At 38.8% G+C, this 20,960-nt stretch overlaps 2 protein-coding genes across 2 annotated transcripts; both read right to left on the bottom strand.

The window, feature by feature from the left end:
- Positions 1-276: 276 nt before the first annotated feature.
- Positions 277-12,289, bottom strand: LOC140931411 (protein adenylyltransferase SelO, mitochondrial-like). The gene is made up of 18 exons (XM_073381226.1): positions 11,856-12,289; positions 10,771-10,909; positions 10,581-10,614; positions 9,292-9,403; positions 8,724-8,847; positions 7,874-7,989; positions 6,964-7,067; positions 6,466-6,589; positions 5,858-5,906; positions 5,735-5,769; positions 5,312-5,425; positions 4,644-4,730; positions 3,915-4,041; positions 3,337-3,404; positions 3,118-3,163; positions 2,807-2,850; positions 1,635-1,701; positions 277-1,193 (listed from the first exon to the last, which is right to left on the bottom strand). The coding sequence occupies exons 1-18, from the start codon at positions 12,197-12,199 to the stop codon at positions 996-998; spliced, it is 1,932 nt and encodes a 643-aa protein (XP_073237327.1). The 5' UTR covers positions 12,200-12,289; the 3' UTR covers positions 277-995.
- A 951-nt stretch (positions 12,290-13,240) lies between these two features.
- Positions 13,241-19,453, bottom strand: LOC140931409 (cytochrome P450 3A2-like). The gene is made up of 3 exons (XM_073381225.1): positions 18,888-19,453; positions 14,933-15,648; positions 13,241-14,292 (listed from the first exon to the last, which is right to left on the bottom strand). Exons 1-3 carry the CDS (start codon positions 19,402-19,404, stop codon positions 14,008-14,010), a joined length of 1,518 nt encoding a protein of 505 aa, XP_073237326.1. The 5' UTR covers positions 19,405-19,453; the 3' UTR covers positions 13,241-14,007.
- Positions 19,454-20,960: the final 1,507 nt, after the last annotated feature.

Raw genomic sequence — 20,960 nt, 5'->3', positions numbered from 1 at the left:
AAACTAGGAACTATTTTGAATGAATAATAAAACAATTATTGAAATCGGCTTTCGTATCATATGAAGAATTATGGAGATCTCGGAGGGTGTTATCCGCCTCGGCCTACGGATAACACCCTCCTCGATCTCCATAATTCTTCATAAGATACTCAGCCTCATTCATTAATTGTTAATTAATTGCGACACCAAAAAAAGTGAATTTTAACGACTGAAAATTTAAGGATTGTAGTCGTTATAAAATGAGGCTACAGTCTATTCAGGTACTAGTATGCAGTTTATTTAACTCAGACTACCTACGTGTATCAGGCACAAACTGCCATTATTACTTGGTTTGTGTTTATACCGTCATAACGAACACAACATGGTCCGCATCAAAGAGTCTGAGATAGCGCTTCCTGGACACAGCTGAGTTGGGTATAGTGAGTAATGTTGTCAAACATTTCTTTCATTTCCACTGTTAAAATAGGCTGTAGACTATTTTCAGCTTTCACATTTTCTCAGGCTCGAGAAATGGCAAGTTGGTTAGTGCATATAGTAATGTCCTGTTAAGTTGCTCATTACAGTCCCTATTAAAACAACAGTAGCTTGTGAACTGAAATCTCAGTAGAGCCATATGGTTGAACCTGTAACATGCCAGTGACATTGAGAATCCTGGTAATGTAGTACGAGATTAATTTATCGCAGGAGAGCGCCGGATGTCTTGGCAAAGTATCAAATTATAAGATAAATTAACCGCCAATATTAAACCCTTCATGACTGGTCCTGAGGGAAACAGTTATTTTTGTTTCCAGAGAATCTCAATGTTTCCCGAGGGGAAGCCGAGGAAAACATCGAGATTATCCGAAGGACTATAACGGAGAGCCTCAAGTAAGGTATAATAGGCGAGGACAGAAATGAGTGTAGCTTGCTGCTTTGTGGCTTGATTTTCCAGATGCTATCTAGAAAGCGCTTATAATTTTTATCGAAGTGAATCCATGACTAAAGATTTACGAGGATCACGTCAGTCTCATGTTAAGCGCGTCATCTGGTGGTTTATCAAGATACATCTCAAGCGCATCAGAGATGTTAAACAGTGCTGGGGTGTGGTGAGATGTGCGGGAAGATTCAATAGATTTCCTTTGAGGAAAGATGGCCTTCTGAAGTTCAGTATCTTCACTGTATGGTGTCTCCAAACGCCTGAGGAGATTTTGTACCTGTAAAACAGTATTTTAATCAATTGAAATTATAAAATACGTACTGAAACCACAAATTATTTTCTAGGCCCAGTAAAACCATTCACGTTTCCCTCATCCAGGTGGATTAAAGGTAAGTATCATTCCAAGGGTTTAAGCGTTGCAACCAACAAAGGAAAAAATAGATAATAACAAATTGGTACTATTCTTGCGCGCAGGCGAAAGCAAATGAAACAAGAAATTAAAAGTAAATTAACACAAAAAGTCAAACAAGTATAGCGCACAGTTTGGGGAGTTGTGGTTGTTATTTCGTTATTTCCTTTTTTATTTTTTTTTTCATCCGTAAGCAGAGCCATGACACTGAATACTCCACAACACATAATATTACAATATATATGTAGTTTCCAGAAATACTTCCGGTAACATCAGACTGGACACTGAAGAATTTCACGATCTCCTTACCACAGTGAAATCTCCAGTTTCCGCTGCCTCTATTGCATTCTGAGCGATGTAATTTCTTAAAATAAATCTAAAGAGGAAATACACAACAGTTAAGACTGATAAGATGCCTTTAACATTTATCTCAAAGCCCCGATTACAAAAGTTTCTACGACCTCAGGAACACTTACTCTGGGTATGTAGTTCAACATTCCCCAACAAAGAAAACATGGATCATTATAGTTCTTCTCTTGTACATTTACTTTTGGTAAATGATATATACTTACTGACCGAGTAGGAGGACCGGACGGGAAAATATTTGGCTCTGGTCAGGACGCACGGACCCGGCACGATCTAACTCATTCAACAAGCAATTTATCATATGACCGATCATTACGCTTTTCGACCAGGGCCGTACACGTTTATCCGACCCTATCACTTGACGCGTACGGCCCTAATACGGGACTTTTCTCATACGGTTTTCCAACGAAATTGCTTGCGGGGTCGTCTGGGTAACATGATAACAGGATAAAATACATGAGTTCAGGGGACAGTCAGGCCGGGCGGGGTATAACCTGCCAAACCCTCTGTAACCTCTTCTTCTGTGACTCAGGGGGTTCTTTGGTCACTCTGAGAGTCAATAAACTAAGATGGAGTTTCAAAAGAGGGCATTTTCAGCGTCTTCCAAAAAATTAAACCGCTTAGTTGAGACCAGCACAAATTGATGAAGCTAGCTAAATCTTTAGTCTCCCCTCTAACCGGAGTCTGGAGAGAAACCACCCTGCCATGAAGTGATTAGCTCAACGAATATATACCTGGTAATATATACAAATTCAGTATTCTCTACCTAGGACCTAAAATCTGGAATTCGTTGCCTATTTCACTAATTAGCTCTCATTCTATATTTGTTTTTTTAAAAAAATTTAAAGAATTATCTCACTGATAGCCGATCTATCGCTTAATTTTCTGATCTTGCTCACTCTGCACTCAGCCATGAATTTAGTTCATTAGGTAGTTGAAGGAAGCCTATTAATATAAGCTTCAAGCTTCGTTAGGCTTCCTTGTCACATTAATTTTATAATGTAATTAACAACTTTTGTTCATGTTGTATCAGGCTTTGTGAGTGACTAAATAAAATAAAAAAAATAATAAAAAAAATAAAAACAAACGTATATATCCCCAAAGCATTATCGTACCCTGGATTGTTTGAGTTCATTATCCTGATTCGTTCGTTATTAACCTATGTAAGGAAAAAAAAGTCAATAGTGACGAGAATAGTCAACCTACCTCTGTAATCCATACAATAATATAATCTGAAAGGCACTAATTAGTCTGCCTTAACAAAATAGTTATAAAAACAGCAGAATTCTTATTTCATAGTCGAAAAGCCTTGATTCCAAGTTCAATTCCTTTCCAGCACCTTGCTACTCAGGGTCTCTCGTTCATCTGCCTCACGTGACTCCCAAGACCTAAAAGAGGAAAGAGCCTAATAACGACATTGTTTTACCTGATCTGAATTCTGCTGCCCATCGAACTCATGATCAAGGCGGACTCTGGAGAAAAACAAAGAGGTAATTATGATAACAATGGGTGCTTGACAAAACAAGCAGTGTGGGCGCTTGTTTTAACTTTACATTTCAACTGAATCACTGCTTGCAGTCCCAGTCGGTAGTATATAAAATCGCTATCAGTCCCGCCAATGCAAAAGTAAATAGAAATAACTTACTTATATTCTCGGATCCATTCTTTCCATAACTTTCTGTCGTTTTTCTCTTTTTCTTCTTGAGTTAACATCTGAGAAAAGTCAATTCAGTTAGTTAAGCTCCCTTCGAGACTATAATAGAAGTACTTGTTAGTTTTTTTAAGTCAGCCCAGAGTAACTTGCTCTTTTGCTGTTCCCTGTTGTATGATGACGATGTCAATTATAGGAAAATGTGCAAATCCTTAGTATTAGACATTCACCACAGGGAACCCACGCGTATTGCGTCACACCCCCAACCTTTTCCCTTCTGGATGGCTTGCTATTCCACTGCAGGTTCCCACAAACCTTATTTCTCTGTTATCCATTCTTGTACCGAAACAAAGTCGGAAAAAAAGCAAACATCTAACCCGCCGGAAGCCGGGGATCACATGAGTCGGGTGGGGACTAGTAACATAAAAACTACTGTATAAAAATTGACTTACAAACACAACGTTTTGAAAGTAGAACCTAAGAATTAAATTAAAGACTTTAAGTATGAAATGCTTGCACGTCTCAAAGAATACGTCAAGTACAGGGCATCTTGTATCCTATTAAGGACGAACCTTAAGTTTTCGCACTTTTTCCTTGCGTTCTTGGTCATCTTTTCGATGCTTCTCAGCCTCCATTTGTAACTGAGATATCACATTTGGACTTGACTGCCAAACCTCACGAGACATTTCCATCAGTTGACTGAAAATCAATACAACGCACAAGTTAGTAAGAGGGAAAGTGAGTGGTTTTCAATTGCGTGTGGAACGTCTTTTCGTTTTGGCTTTCGGGCGCTATTTTTGCTTTACTGAATGAGTACCTTTCTCAACCAATCAGAAACAACGGACCCAGCGAGTGTTTATCAGGGCGAAAATGTTAGCTTGTTACAACCGAGGGGAGACTAGTCCTTGTCTGTCCTCGATTTTCCCCTAGTTTTCCCCGCGTAGGTTTTTACTCGGCGCTCCTTGACGCCTGGAACAGGCTAAGAAAGCGTCCGCTCTCGAATCCCTTTGCAGTAGCTCATTCATCAATTATTCAAAAATCAAAATTTAAGACAAAAATTAACAAAAATTTTTTATCCTATTCAAAAATTATACTTGCAAGTTTCAGACGCTGCGTTTTTTCCCGGAAAATTAAAAGCACTAAGAACTGCATGTTGGCTGCTCAGACTTCTCAGCTGATGTGTGACGTGGTTGAGGCTTGACTTTGATGGGCTCACAAACGCCTCGACAAAACAAATCATTCGCCAATACCTAAACCATCGCTTTATTCGTGATATTGTTAAGGACTATAAAAAGACTGACCTCCATTCTACAAAGTTTGAAGTTGTTTTTATCATCCCTTGAAGTGAGACGCACTGAGATACCAAATATTCTACCACGTCTTCATCACTAAGAAAAAGGACGAGAACTACATTGAAAATGAACTGTTAAGGTACAATTAAACAGGATCTAACAACGCTGGTCCAACATCATCAAACATTGTTGCATAGAGGTGAAATTGTTTAAACTGGCCTAACCAGTCTTTACTAATTCAATCCTGACCCAACAACAAAAACATTCAGCACCTTTCCACATCATCGAACACCAATCAAAAAGGTTTTAAAACTGGTCCAAAGGTGTTAGATGAAGTTGGAGCAGTCATATGTTCCATAAATCTGTATTTTTCAAACAAAACGATGATTTGAGCCTAACAACAATCAATCCATCACTCAGAATGCCATTGGTTTTCGTGATATGTACTTTTCAGTCGCTGAATCTGCGACTATAAGAAGCTAGTTATAATTTCCAAAGTGACAAGGCTGTTTTCTACGCGAAAGTGGACAACAGACTTCTTTGTTTAAGGATTGAAATATGAAACACTTCTGGTTGGTTGTAGGAGATAGCGCTCCCGGGAAAACTGGATAATTCACAGACAGAAAAATTGGACTGCAAAAGGAAAAACAAACAGGGAGGAAAGGAAAAGCTCTAACCCGCTTTCTGTTGAAGTACAACTTGATGGTGATACTCGGCAAAGACATCTGAAGGTGTTTGTGAAGTCTGCCCCGGTTTGTTCCATGGTATCAAAAAGAGATGTGATAACATTCCTAAGAACAAGATGCTTATTAATTTAATTAAAACAAGAAATGCTTGTCTTTCTTTCTCATTGGCAGTAAGTCTGGGTAAAAATTACAAAATTGTTTCAAACTAACAAAGACTACGTGAAGCGTTTCAAAATAATGATTAGGGTTAATAAAGGCTGCTTAAGCCCGCGTAAGAAGATGCTTGAAAAGGAGGGGAGAAAAAAAAAAAAACAAGTCAGGTGCCCTACGCATCCTCGCACGCTTGATTCTCCACCTTCCTCCTTCCCTTTTGGTAAATAGTAAATGTCTCGATAAAGATTCCCATTTACTTACTTGTCCGTTGGGAGTTCTTTCTTTACCAGGCCCAGCTGAAATTACAATAAAATGCGATAATGTCAACTGTTCCTGGACATATGAATCAAATAATAATTCAAATAAGAAACTACTACGACTCACTTTCAACCTCATCTTTGCAAGGAAACAGTTCTCAAACTCCGCATGGAATCTGAAATAAAATCAGAAGATCTATAGAAACTGGTCCTCTCACTAGCAGGTTTTCTCGAGATAAAGCGAAGGGAGAATACGCCTCCCAAATCAAGAGCTTGCCTACTCTCTGACCGTCGCACGTAATTCTGCAGCTTGACGAGTCTATTTGCAGATTTTTGTGCTGAAGACGCAGCAAACCGTCCGTACTTAATTTGCCAGTGCCTGTGTTTGTCAAAGTAAAAAAGAAAGCTTGGATGCGTAAACAAAACAAAGAACACTCCGTATTCTCCTTGTTTGTGTCTCATGGTCTCGTTCTTTTTTTACCATTTCGGTTTTTCATAAGTCGGCAAAATCTGGGAAACGGGAACATTGTCCTTCTACTCATTTACTGACATTAAATTGAAAACGTGCTATTTCAAGTACAAGTTTTTCAATTTATAGGTCAAAGCTTAACTTTTTCTTTCCTTTTTTTTATTCCCTTTCACTATTAGCATATCCAAAAACAAAAGGAATTAAAACAAAATTTGTACCAAGGGTAAAATTAAACCACATCATACTGTATGCACCGATATACCTACAGTTCTTCTAAAGAAGAGATGGATTCTTGTAGAGGTACTGCATCTTGAATGGCTTCCGCCAACTTCAGCAAATTCCACTTGAACAGCTCGGGTTGGTTCTTGAATGAATTCCTTCGTCTAGCGTCTAAAACCAGCGCAATAGTTTTTTAAAGTGAAAAATAAACGATTCTGTTCTCAGTACACAACTGACTAATATTAATTGGACAGGAAATACGCAAGTTGATATGCCATTAGTCAAATGTTAACCGGAATACTGACAGGTCTAGTAGTACCCATTGAAATAATGAACTACTGAAAGTTCAAGAGTTTTAAACCAAGTGATCAGTAAAACAAAAGGAAAATAGAAACAAAGTAGAAATGAGAAAAAAGAAAATACTTCCAAATGAGAGCAAAAGATTGGTGAAAATTTTCTTTCATTTATTTCATAGTGTCAAAACATATTAAAACAACTTGACCCGCATGTTAGTGGATATTGACTGCAGTTAACTTGGTACTCACCCGATGACTGACTGAGATAATTGGGATCATAATAATCCAGAAATCCGTACGGCCCATAATCAATTGTGACACCAATAATACTCATGTTATCAGAATTAACAACCCTGCAAGGAAATAAGAGAACACACGTGACGATGATGTGTTTTCTTCGCATTGGTTTCATTACCTCAATTCTCACCCACAGCAGAACTAGTTCCGTTGGTAGAGAGCTGGTCTGCAGAGCAGAGGGTCACGGGGCTGGGCCAACACTCGTCACACTATAGGTCTTAAAATAACTGTGCTAAGTAGGAAAGTACTGCCTTTGGTAGCAAACGACTTAGACCCTGTTTACATGGAGTTGGGGATCCCGGTTTAGTGGGGTAGGTTTCTTTTGTTTTGTGTCCCGATAAACTCTCCCCACGGCTCATTTGAAATCGAAGGTTGTACAAAATCACTTCGGTTTGTTTCTTCGACGTTTTGTTCTAAAGATTTCGGTCAGTGTGTTTTATTCATGAAAATATTGGCATTGTTGAGAAAATAATATCTCACAAGGGCCGGTTTCTAAATTTAGCAAGCTGAATATCTGATTAACAAGAGCGGTTTTGTTATACAGAAACAAGTAACTACTAACGCGGATAAAATCAAACGACGTTTCGGTATCACCGTGACGCCATTTTCAAGTTCATAAAGTGTCTGGTAGATTAACTTTTAATTAATTGCATATTTTATATTATGCCGTTAATCTTAACAGCAAATAATTATGACAGTTTATCTACCAGAAAACTTTTTGAACTTGAAAATGGCGTTAATTTTTAACTTAATATTGTCAATATTAGCCTGACTAAGTTTCAGCTGCCTACTCCGCACGCAAAGTCTCTCAGTCTAAGTGAACAATCTGAGGAAGCATTGCTTAAGTAATCCACTTCCTTACCCATGGCAGAAGCCAACACATTGCCAATCAGCTGCCAGACGTGCTGTTAAAAGAACCACCTCCTTATAAAAAGAAAGGTAGCGTTCTTCCAAACTGTTATAATCTTTACAAGAAACCTGAATTAAAACGAAAAACAATAAATCAAATGGGTAACAAATCAGAAGTCCACTTAGGTCCACCCTGAGTCATCGGCCTATGAAAGAGGATACCAATACTAAATCTGAGAATGGTGGTTTTCACTGAATAAAGAAAAAAAGAAAAAAGAAAGTAAAGACAGCCATAGAGATAACACACTGATAAAAGACTAGTTAACATATAAAAGCATTTATAATGATGACAATCGATTACTATAAGGACTTTGCAACCTACCCTACTGAAAACAATTTAGAATGGACTTCCAGAAAATTGTCAAGGGACTAGGAAGGGGATGGTACATTACAAACGCTGCTATAATTGGGGCAAGAATGCATAGAGGGATTTGTAACCGTAAAACACATCTCTACAAAAAGAAGCTGATTCTGAAAATGAGGAAAAGAAAAACTGTACATTCAATGTGGCACTGCCTTTGAATAAAAAATTAGTTTTCAAAGGAGAATTATTATAGGGGAGTCCCATCTTGCAAAAATGATCCAGCAATAATGCACCTGAGTACAATATATAATCTAATCATGTAATAAATTGCAGTCAAATTTCAATTTGATTAAATCATATATTGATTTACTATTAGTACACCATAAGTTCTCACTAACAATGAAAGCTCAGCACTTCAACAATTATGGACCAATTAACCCATTGTAGTTGTTTTAGTATTAAAAACAAGACATTAATTAAAACAAAAGCAATAATTTACCTGTGGAAAGAAATTATCAATTGTATAGTTCAGCAGCTGATTCAGGATGTCCAGTCGTCCAGCACTTGGACCTTGGTAGCCAGTCAATGGATCCACTGTCTTAAAAATCTCAAATGAACCAAACCTAAACCAAAATAAAATAATACATGTAAATGACCTCAAGTAAAACAGCAAGTGAAAGAGAAATAAAAAAAAAGAAAAATGCATCATCAAGTTTACTGACTCCAGAGACATCCACAAAGAAGAGTGCAAACATCTTCACTACTGCATGCCTAACAGTGAGCTAATCATTGTAACAAATAATAATGCGACTTTGCCTCCTCGAACAGCATATTTTCGTAACAAAGAAAGGTTTAAGGTTTCAGGTGAGAGGCAGGGTGTAACTGCACTTACAGTGCTTGTATGAGTCTAATGAAAGCACCAAGTATCATATTCCATCAAGTGAGGTAAACAGTGACTACTTTGGGTACATTCTATCATTTCTAAATGCACAGGTATCCTAATACGGTGCTGTGACAAGTTAACATGACAATAAAAATAAATTCAGGCTGCACAGCTACCTACCTACCTTAGGAAAGTTGGAGCAATCCTAAGAACCAGGGAAGCTCTTTCTTTGGAAGCAGTTCCAGTGTAATTTTTATCTCTGTTGACCATAGTGTCTGATGTCACACAACAACCAGCTAAAATAGAGCGACATAACTTAAAAATTTTGCTAATGTAAATCGATGATAACAAATCCTTCCCTTTGAACACCTCCCGACATATATTATAGCCATGATAATATATCTGCAAGAATCTCAATTCTATAAATGTAATTTACAGTTTTACCGTGCACTTCAGTATATGAGTCATTACATATTACATAAAGGAACCATTAAATGCTGAAAGACTACAACAGATTATTTTCAACAGGAGTTTGGGGCCACTTGAATATTTTGTAAACAGTAAGTCTTGTATTCATGCGCACACGGTATCATGGTGTTGATTGCAACTAAACAGGATAGTTAAGTCCATGAAAAAGTAATGAGCCCATGTGCTAAAAGCTGACAATGAAAATTTACATTTCTGCCTCTTTTCTCTCAAGTACTATACTATTGTTATAGTGGAGCTCCAGGCATGCACAAGGCGTGCAAGAGCAGAGAAAATAGCTAAGAAGATTTGGTTATCTATACATTCAAGAAATATTGGTGGTCACATGACTATACGTTCACCTGTCCATCCATCCACACCACAGAGAAACCAATGTGAAAAGTCACAATTTCTAGCTAGTGTGGGAGCCTGCAACCTAATATAGCACACCCATGTTGTGGTCATGCAACAGCCCATGTTTGATATATTAAAATTCTAACATGACTCTGAGGCTTTCTGGGAAATGCGAAACAACAGAGTCATGAAAAATATGCAATGCAAAACCTCAGAGTCATGTTAGAATTTTATTACATCGAATGTGGGCTATTGACAGCTGTCAAGTATCTACTCACCTGTATCACATGACTGTAACATGGGCTCAGGTGTTGACCCTTCAAGGTTAGATGTTTTTTTAAAGAAATCTGCTGACAAGTAGCTAGTTTCCATCTGATCTGAGGCTCAACTCCTAGTGCATTTCTTTTGCAGTATAGTTATTGTTTGAAGAACACTATCAGTTCATTAAGGGGAGCTTCACCTTTAACCTTTGTTAAATCTTAATATTATACAGTGTAAAATAGATAAATAATATTTGAACAAGCAGAAGCACCACCCCCTCTACACTTGATCAACCTCCACTGTCACTGATAGCAAGATATTTGATAATTCCTACCACCACAAAAAATAAAAGTTAAACATACAGTTTAAAACAGATGTTTAAAGAATTTTTACCTCTAGTTGTTGGTATTCCCAGATGATGCATGGCCTGTCATTTGACAAAATAAAAAACAAAAAAAACATAAGCAAAATTAAAGAAATTTATTTTTCAAATTCTTTCTCTCTGACAGCAAGGGACATTATTTTCATCACAGCAATTTAACAAAACCGATAAACAGGTCAAGTGGGCATCCACTCTCCATACCTCACTACACAAAAGTTCTCGAATAGAAGACCTTAATACTTTACGTCCATCCCTGTGATTAGAGAACGGAGTCAGACCAGCTCCTTTCAGCTGAATCTCCCACCGATCACCTTTGCTGTTGATCACTTCACCAAGATACCTGTAGAAAGGGTAATAAAAAAACTTTGTTCCACAGGAAATGACTATAATGAACCTTAGTCATTTTCCCGCAGTTTCTCTAAGACAAACCTGTAATGATCAGACACGATTAAGACACTGGCTGGCATCCCATGGTGTTTGTTTGATACAAGTGTCACCAGGGGCATAGCCAGCCCATAGAGCTGTAGGCCAGGGGCTACAAATTTTTGTTTTGATTACTCTACCCCTTGTAATAAATTATACATTGTTGGGTGAACTAAAAAGCTTAAGAGCTAAAAGTGTTGGTGAGGTCAGTGCATACTAGTCATGTGTGCAATTTTCAGGATATGTGGAAATGAAAGTCAGCCAGGCCTACAACTAGTCAAAAAGCCGCCTACACCCCTGGTCGCTGTAGGTAGGTACTTAACCAATGTATTCAACCCATTTTAACCAATGACTAGAATACCTGAGAAATCAAACACCAAGAAACACTTAACACAACCATCTTTTCCCAATCATGTACAGTTACCAAGCCCTAAATTAGCCTCCTACACAGTCCTTCTTTGTTCGTTCTGTGTTCCTGCCCCATTATATGGTGAACAACAAACGCAGACTGGCAGGGAAAGAAGGTAACCATTGTTGTGAAATGCTTTAACAGATTCCCTATCTCTGAACTCTAGTTTAGTTTAGGGATAGGGAATCTGTTAGAGCATTTCACAACAATGTTTACCTCCTTTACCTGCCAGTCGGCAAGTCTGCAGTGTGCATTTGTTGCAGACCGCCCATGATACGGTGGGTAATGGGTTGTATGTTGAATAGGGGTTCTCATATCTTGCCGCAAGCCAGGTCCACATAGGGTAGGATAAGTCAGTTAAGGGGTAAGAATGTCTATCATCATTTATGGTGGTTAATGATTTACAGAATCCCCGTGGTAACTAAAGGAAGCTGAAAAATCACAGGCAGCTTACATAGCAGCCCCATCTCCCAGTTGTCCAGAGAAATATCCGGCCTGGTGCCCGCAATAGCAATGGGCTGCGGTTTTAGAGCCAAGCAGCAACCTATTTCCACTCATACACTGCACAAATTCAGGCCTGGAAACCTCTGATAGTGGTAAATCCAACAGAGACATGGCTGGAAGAGAACAAGCCACCAGACGAGGATTTGTGACTGGTGTTGGTTCAACAAGCGAGTAGCAAGCTCCCTTGACTTGCCTGATGACATTTTTGGTCTCCTTGTCGATCGGGAGGGAGCGAAGCGCTAAATTGTCGAATTTCAAAGTCTCTAGAGTTGCCATAAGTCCACGGCGCGACATGTATGTGACATATATTTCGTATAGAGAGCCCTTGGAAGAACGACCTAGGAGCCCCGCGGACCCAGCTGATGTTTCTGTCTCACTCGACGGTTATCTGGCCGGTTATCTCGTAACCAGAGTCTTATGGCGTTTTGGTCAGCGGGGCAACGCCAGGGAAGACTCTGGGGACTGGGGACATCAATTAATTCGAAAATGTTTTTGATTGGTTTTTCCCTTCCAAACTGAAGTTGACTACTAAGTAAATTTCTGAGTTTTCATTGGCTGTTGTCCATGAGCGGAAGCTTGATTGGTCCCTGGTAGAAGGTAGTTTTGCAATTGAAGATTGAAAATCGTTTACTAAACCGCTTGTCTGTTACACAGGCGTTTTTAGTGTCGGCAACGCATCTCCCCACGAGGAGCAATGCGCGACGACACTTTTATAGGATGACAATGTAGTTTTGTAGGTTTAGGATTTTGTTGTTATTTTATTATGTTAAGCGCTTTTGGACCATTGGGAATTAGCGCTCTATAGATATTGTATATTAAAGTATTAGTAGTAGTAGTAGTTGGGCTCCTGTAGTAGTAGTATCATCATTATTATTATTATTATTATTATTATTTTTATTATTATTATTATTATTATTATTATTATTATTATTATTATTATCCAATCTCAAGCAGCATTTGTAAATTGCTTATATGTAGCGAGATTTACAATTGTACATTCAAAAACAATTAATAAAGTTTCCATTATTAGCTGTAATACCATAAGCAAGCTAAGCAAAGCGACACGAGTAGGTAAATAAGTAAGTAAAAAGGATAGAAAACATTATATACAGGTACATCATAATATACCATATACTAGACATAGCTATCGTTAAGTGCCAACGAGCAAAGATTTAAACTATACGTGCGCGTTGTTCAATTTGTTTAGAAATGTCATGAATGGCCAAAATTTGCGAAAAACAGTTTGAACTCAGTTCGATTACATAAGGAAAAATTACCTTAAAAATAGTGAACTAAACTTTGTAAAAATTTAAAAAAAAAAAAAATTTTTAAACGGTTTTCTCTCTATATAAAGGTTTACCTTAAAGGTTTAAAGGGTTACATAAAAACCCATAAACGGCCATAAATCGGCCCGTGGACCACACAGGAGAGACGTAACACACATTTTAAGTAATAAGCTGTTTTTAAATGAAATCCTTTCATTTTCGTAGGTTACAGAAACGATAGGTTTTTTCCCATACAAATCCTTACATTTTGAATGTTACGCAACAATGCCGATGTTCGCCGATGCTCATATTTCGAGCTTGGGCTACCTGTGGTGTTGTACCCAGCTCTGGAGCTTCTCTTCAATGTAAAAGCTTGGTGGAACGAAAAGCACGTATATTCAAAAACAATAAACGGGCCCGCTGTAATTGGCTACAGCTGTTGCGGTGTCCTTGCCAACGTTCTTTCTGTTTGTCTCTTTGTTTGTTTGTTTGTTTGTTTTTTTGGCGAAGCTAATGAAAAAAAAAATAAAAATAAAATAAGTATATTACTACAAATTGGTGCGTCCACATTTCACATTGAATCGAATAGACCTTATTCATGATACACACCATCGTTGCATTCGCCCAGCATGGACTGATGGACTGTTGGACTGCTCAAATCGTCGTCTCTTGTTCTGAGAGTGTACACAAATTCGACCGCAATTACTTGGCAATATTTGATCATTTTTTTGCCCCGTGAAATACCACGTGACATTGCGTTTATCCCATCAATCCTAGCTCGCGTGCAAAGAGGCGGGTATCGTGAATAAGGTATTACATTTAAGCTAACAACTTTGATTAAATGTCAATGTTTTTGTTTTGTGATCGTGCCACAACTTTGACATAAACGCCATCGCGTGGCTGCAAGATGGTTGCTGCACGGAATTCCAATTTTTCAGTGGTATCTACTCTCTTCTCAAACTTTATTTTCTGCAGAATTTCCACCAGGGCGATTTTAAGCTCCAATTCAGCCATTCTCATTCCAATGCACTGTTTAGGTCCCAGCCCAAAGGGCAAATATGAGAAAGCTGGGCGCTTCTTCACCTCTTCTGGATGAAAGCGGTCTGGATCGAACTTCTCTGGCTGCAAGAAATAAAAGAGTTTGTTTTATATTTGTTTTAGTTTATACTGCCTCTCCTTTCCTTCATGAACGAGGCGGCGCGACGGAGAAGTTAGACTACTCATACAAACCGACTGACAGAACGCTGAAGCCATTTGCACTATTTATTTATCTTATCCAATCCTCTCTTATCTTACCTTCTTTTCGTTTTTCACATCTCATTACGTCTGATTTAATCTAAAAGCGTTTTACCCAGAAGTCAGCACTCCTAATAGCTTACGTTCAATATATCAAAATTCTAACATGACTCCGAGGCTTTAGGGTCAAAATTGCAAATTCGTCACAACTCCGTTATTTCGCAATTCCCAGAAGAGACCTGGGCACAAAGAAAACTAAACCAGATATAGAAATATGACCAGAAAGTCTTGGAGTAATGTGAGAATTTTAATATATCTTAAGTGGGCTACTCTGATCAGAGTGATATTGTGTGGGACACTGCCAAACCGGGGTACGTCAGATCTCGGTAAGGGAATCCGTCATCCCCGGAACTTTAGCAGGGGCGGAAGACCTCTTCGCCAACTTGCCAGAGGAAAGAAAGTCTGGGATCTAGCTCAGCAAAACGAACTTGGTAAACACAGATTATTACTAGTATTATGTAATTACCTCTGGCCAGTATTCGGGATTGCGATGAATGACATGGGCTGGTATGTAAAGGCTAACCCCTGCAGGAAACTCCACGCCTTCAATGACACAAGTCTTCATGCACTCACGTACATTAACATAGCCAACTGTAGCCAGTCGAAGAACTTCAGACAGAACTCGTTCAAGATATTCTAGACCCTGAACAAACTCATATGTTGACACTGCACCATCTCGCGATTTTACAGCATTATCGATTTCTTTACGTAGCTTTTCTTGTACTTCTGGATGATGGGCGAGGTAGTAGGCAACAAATGCCAGTGTGGCGCCAGTCGTCTCTGAACCCGCAACAAAGAACACGATGCACTGACCGATGATTTCTTCATCTGTTAATGGAGTGATCTTTTTTCCTGTGACCTCGTCTGTTTCTAACATGAGCTGGACCAGATCCCTGCGACTACAGGAACCACTTCGTCTAAGATCAATAACCTCTTTTGCTAAGTTCGCGAAAAAGGGAACATGTTGAATAGGATTTAACTGGAAGATCTTCCTCACCAGGCGAAAGAACGGAAACATGGTCAGTGCCCGTATGTAGACTGGTACGTAAAACACAGTTAAAGCCTTCTCCACCAGTACCGGATCTGGGTTGGTTTGCATGTCTGTTTTGAGACCAAAGCCAGCAGAGAGAATACAATCTAAACTGAATTCACCAAAAGGCTTGGTAACTTCCACACTCTTTTCTGCGATAGGATGAAAGAAATATAATTCATTTCTTGATTGTACTCGCCCTTACTTATGACTGAGACATCTTAGAGGGACTCAGAATCAGGGGCAAACAGCAGGTTTAAGTTGAGAATTTCTCAATAACGCAAATGATCAGAGAAAAACAGTCCAAAACAATCCTTATGGATAAGGCTAGAGTACAGTGAAACCGATTACTTTTCTGAAGATGTGATTTACAAGTAAAGGGAAAATAGGTTCACGTTTGCAGTAAACGTTACTCTTAAAATAGCGAATTAGAAAAGAGAGAATTTGATTACTCAGAATCACGGTTAGGACAAATGGCAAACGTCAGATTCAAGTTGGGGATTTCTGAAAATAGAAAAAGCGCAGCTAAAAACAGTCCAAACAATTGTTATAGACAAAACTACCGTGAAACTAATGAATTTGTGGTTAGAAGTAATTAACTGTAGGCAAAAATTAGGGGAAACTTGGTCACATGGTACAAATGCACCTTTGCCGTTTGTCGTAAACGTGGCTCTAAATTTCTCTAATCCGCTCTTGGAGAATAGAGTTTGCTACTTAACCATGGCAGTAAATAAGGAGGTTGAGCATGATCGTCCAAGTGAGTGAAGTCCTGAATAGAACTGTTGTTACGGTGAATGCGTTTCGACAACGAACTTTACAGAGTCAAAGTGAGTTGTATCACAACAGTTGATGCCGTACACTTTCTAAGGCCCCCTCAGTGTCCGGGTTGAATTTAGGGCAAAGCCTTCCTTCCCATGGAACAAGGCAAACCGTCCGTATTAATGAGGTGTCCGTAAAGGGAAGTTTGACTGTATTAAACTCTAGTCGTTTATTGTTTGTCTAACTGTCGATTATCCAATCATCCCATCGTTGTCTGAGTTTTGCTTGAGTCCGTCCATAAGTCGTCTGTAAGGTACCGGTAACTGTTGACTACAGTTTAGTGGCTTTTTTCTTACTAGTTAGTAAAGCTGGTTTACTAGCAGCTGATGACTACCGTCAGTCACAGGACTGCTCTCACCCGCCGGCCGGACGATCATATTCCACCACAGGGAGCCCACTCAAAGTGTGTGGTGTAACCGATTGTTTTTTTATAGTTAATGTACCGGATTTATCGTTTGCTTCACCTATGGCGATATAACGCTAAGTATGTCTATAAATCAAGATTAAATATACGTTGAATAACCTTACCTGTGCTATATAGTCGTCCTTTTGCCTCAAAAGCGGTCTTTTGAGTGATTTTGAAGGATTCTGAGTCAGCCGTTTCGGTGTTTCTATTAAATAATAGAAGGACCAGAGAGGAATCCTTGTTTTGAAGGGCTCCAGCGCCGGAGCAATTTTCCCCCGGAAAATCGCATCGCTCACTTTCAAACTTCGCAGCAAAAAGGTCGAAAGATTCACGCTTCTCCTCGTACCTTCCGATCGAAAATCCATCCAAAAGGTCTGGAGCAAGCCATCGAAGAAAAGTAAAATCCCACAGTTTTGAACGGTCAAAATGCGTAGCAAGATTCATACGTGCCAGCCAGAAACCATCCCACTGATTGCCTCTTTTTGATTGGATGTCTTTAAACAGATGGTTCAATAATGACTGGTTTAAAGAAGACTTGGTAAGCGTTTGCTGTTTAACGACATCCAATCGAAAAGAGACAATCAGCGGGATGGTTTCTGGCTGGCACGTATGAATCTTGCTACGCATTTTGATCGTTCAAAAACTGTGGGATTTTACGTTTTTTGGATGGATTTTCGACAGTATACCACAGGTAAGGTAATTCAACGTTTATTTAACAGTGATATATATACATACTTAGCGATATATCGTTATAGGTGAAGCCAAAGGTAAATCCAGTACATTTACTACAGAATAACAATAGGCACATTGTGCGGGCGCCCTGTGATTCCACCTACTTATGAAATGGGTCCTGAGTTCAGACCTTTCATTGTTTTAACCATCATTAACTGCAAATAGAGCTTCTATAAGAAAAATACCAAGTTACTTCCCACCGCCAGGACAAAACAAACAAATAGTTTACGTTTCGTGAATTGTCCTGACCCGATGCATTGCTTGGCTAGCACCCCCCGGGGGGGGGATCTGCCATATATGGGCTATGTAGGTATGTGCCGCTGTGAGGGGTATGGTTTTCAAGCAGTTTACTCTAGGATAGGGTTTATAAATCAGAGCGTTTGAGTCTAGAATAAGGCCGAGATCATTTTTCAGGAAACTGATCAGTTGGTTGAAGATTTTATGTAGACTAGGGATTGTGGTATAAGGTTTTGTTTTGGCTAGACTGTGCCAGTGACCTCAGTAGTTTCTGGAAAACAGCTACTCTAGGATAGGGGGGATTTGGGGAGTTTACTCTAGTATAGGGTGGCAAAATTCAGCTGAACTAGCTCTGGTAAAGGTTAAGGGTCACAGGGTCCCAGCGGCACACCCAGAAATTCCTAAAGTACCCCCCCTCCCCGGGGGGGGCTAGCATGGGGTTGTGTACCACGTGACTGCCAAGTAGAAAAATATGGCAAACAACGCAACAAGTCAGTACGTATCACAGAAAAATAACCATTTTTTTAAAAAAAAAAAACTCACAACGTTTAAGCTTCAACGACATGTTTCGGATACATTCAGTATCCATCATCATTTCATTAATCAGAAAAAAGTGATGATGTATCCGGAACTTGAAATGTTTCATTTCTTTCTATTAAAGCTTTATGTTATCATGGTTATGTAGTTCTGAAAAGGGAATTATACTGGAATTAGTCTAAGTTTTACCGTCGGACTCAGTGTGCCGTCTATAAACGCGGCTTTTGTCCTGCTGTTCTTAAAAATTCGTTAAGTTCCATTTCCGGATGACGTAAGGGGTTATGTCACACCGTAATTTGTTATCTTTTTAAAAAGCTGTTAAAGCATGTCTTCCCTTTAATTGAATTCCAAAAGTAACTGCCAAGTTTTAAAACTTTCTATCGTCTGACAGATGGCAAAGATGAACAAATATTGAAACTTGAAAATATTGACTCAATAATTGTACGTCTTAATGCTATGCCCGAAAGGGAAAGACCAAAAAATTATTATGGATAGTGCTCTCCGATGAAATTTGTTGATATTGTCTTCATAACTCCATAGGAATATGTTGTGTATGGTTAGAGGCGCAAAAAAATAACTTAATTGAGCAAAGCGGAATTGACCTAAAACAGCAATATCCCTTTGTGGCATACACACCCTTTAAACAGCATCTTTCCCTACCTTCATGAGCAAATGTTTTCATTTTTGACACGAGAACTTCCACTGCTTCCTCGATAATGGGAACTATCTCCTTTAATTTGGAGGCACTAAATGTAGGGTTTAAAATTGAACGAGCACGCTTCCAAGCATCATCTCTGGCACCAAACAAACCTTTGTTGAGGGGTGGATTACCGGCTATAAACTCTGGCCTGTTTCTGAATTTATCAAAATCCTTGACAAGAATCCTTTTAAGCATTTCTAGATCTGTTACTGCTATTATAGGATCTCTTCCAAGGTACATCTTGTAAACCTTGCCGTATTTTTTGTCGTACTCCAGAAAGGTATTGTGCAAGCCGCCATACTTAAAGGCATCTAAGAGGTTGCCAACGTAAGGCCAAGGTTTAGGCCCTGGTAGAGCAACATGACTTATTAGAGAATAGCTCGAAACACCCATCCAATAAATAAGCCACAAAGTGATTATTAACACGCTTAACCAGAAAGGAAGACTTGGTAGTACTTCAACCACATGGGCTAACATTTTTCCTTAACTTAGTTACTTTTTCACCGGCCTGCAGACTTTGAGACTAAAATATTGTTTGTCAGACTCGAAAGGATCTCAGATTATTCTGCATAGATAATAGACAATGTCAAACTAATTTTAGATATTTTACGCATGACATAAGTCTCTTCTTTAAAACGATTACATCTGTCAAAACAATATGAATTTTAACCCCTTTTCTTATTACATTTGGACGGCAAAAAAATCTCAACGATTCTTTTCTCTTTGATTTTACTTGTCTTGTACTATTACGAATGATCAGCTGAATGATTATTCTTCTCGAATGCAATAAAATCAAATATTCGTCAATTAATAAGCCGCCATACTGTCAACAGTCGCAACTTCTGATCTTGTCTGTTTCAATAACAGGTATGGTAGAATTTACATCTCTTTGAGGGAGCTTAACGGAACTGGGGTTCTATACCCTACTAGCCGCTCAAGTAGTAAATAACAGCAAGAGCTTATTGATTGTACTTAGTGCTTCGGAATAAACAATGGTTATCACGGACATATAGCATTCAGAAACAGCGTAGGTGTTAATGAAAGATAAATGGGAACTAATTGTTTGTTGAAAGCGATTAAACAGAGTGGGTGGGAGACTTGGTTCACGGTTGGAGGGTAAAAGCCTTTTGTGATGTCTTCTCATGACCCTGAGAATTTTAACGTTGAGAACCTTTAGTACTTTCCGAAACCTTTCTTAATGTTAGGTTTTACTGAGTTGTGTTCACAGTGAAATAAATTATAATTAGTAATAGTAACAGGACTGAGTGGAGTCCAATTCGCTCTGTAATCATGCGAGTAATTAACAAAATCCGACGACCGCGCAGCGGGAGTCCGATTTGTTTAATCACGAGTATGATTTATACAGACCGAATTGGACGACACGAAGTTCTGTTACCAATTAATCATAACTATAACAAAATTTGTGATATATTAGGCTCCTTTTTTTAAAATCAAAACACAAGACATTCAGAGATTTTTTTTGCTAGCAGTGAAAACAAAAAAGTTATTTAAGCGCGTGATGCTTACAACAACAACAACATCTTTATTTCTTACATTAAATATACAAATATCACACCACCTGCAAATAGTAAGGCTAATCGAGGCAGGTGGTGTGTCGACGGCTTAAGATTTATTACGAATAGTTGAATTGAAAAAGTACCATATTTATAATAAAAAAGGTCAGTCACGAGAGAAATTGAGATAAGAAAATCGAGGCAGCTATTTAGATAAGCGGGGGCTGCTGTCCAATTACTTAGGCATGACGTGTACTGTCCTAATTAACGGCTGAAATCAGGGCAGTTGATAGCCAATCAGATTTAAGAAGTTTGTTATAGTTATGTTAAATTTCAGGCACTAGTTCTAGGTTTTGCCTGATATTTCAATGTCACATAGTAGCCTGTCAGTCTCTCCATAATGACTTAGAGGACGTGTGAAGAATATACGGATGATTATACCTAGAAAAGTGCTATTTTGCCTCCACTACAGAACCGAACACAAAAAGCAACACCTGGAGGCATGGGCGCGTCGGTTAG

Source organism: Porites lutea, chromosome 3 (genome assembly GCF_958299795.1).
Source record: "Porites lutea chromosome 3, jaPorLute2.1, whole genome shotgun sequence".
Lineage (NCBI taxonomy): Eukaryota > Metazoa > Cnidaria > Anthozoa > Scleractinia > Poritidae > Porites > Porites lutea.
This window is presented reverse-complemented; position numbering and strand designations above follow the sequence as displayed.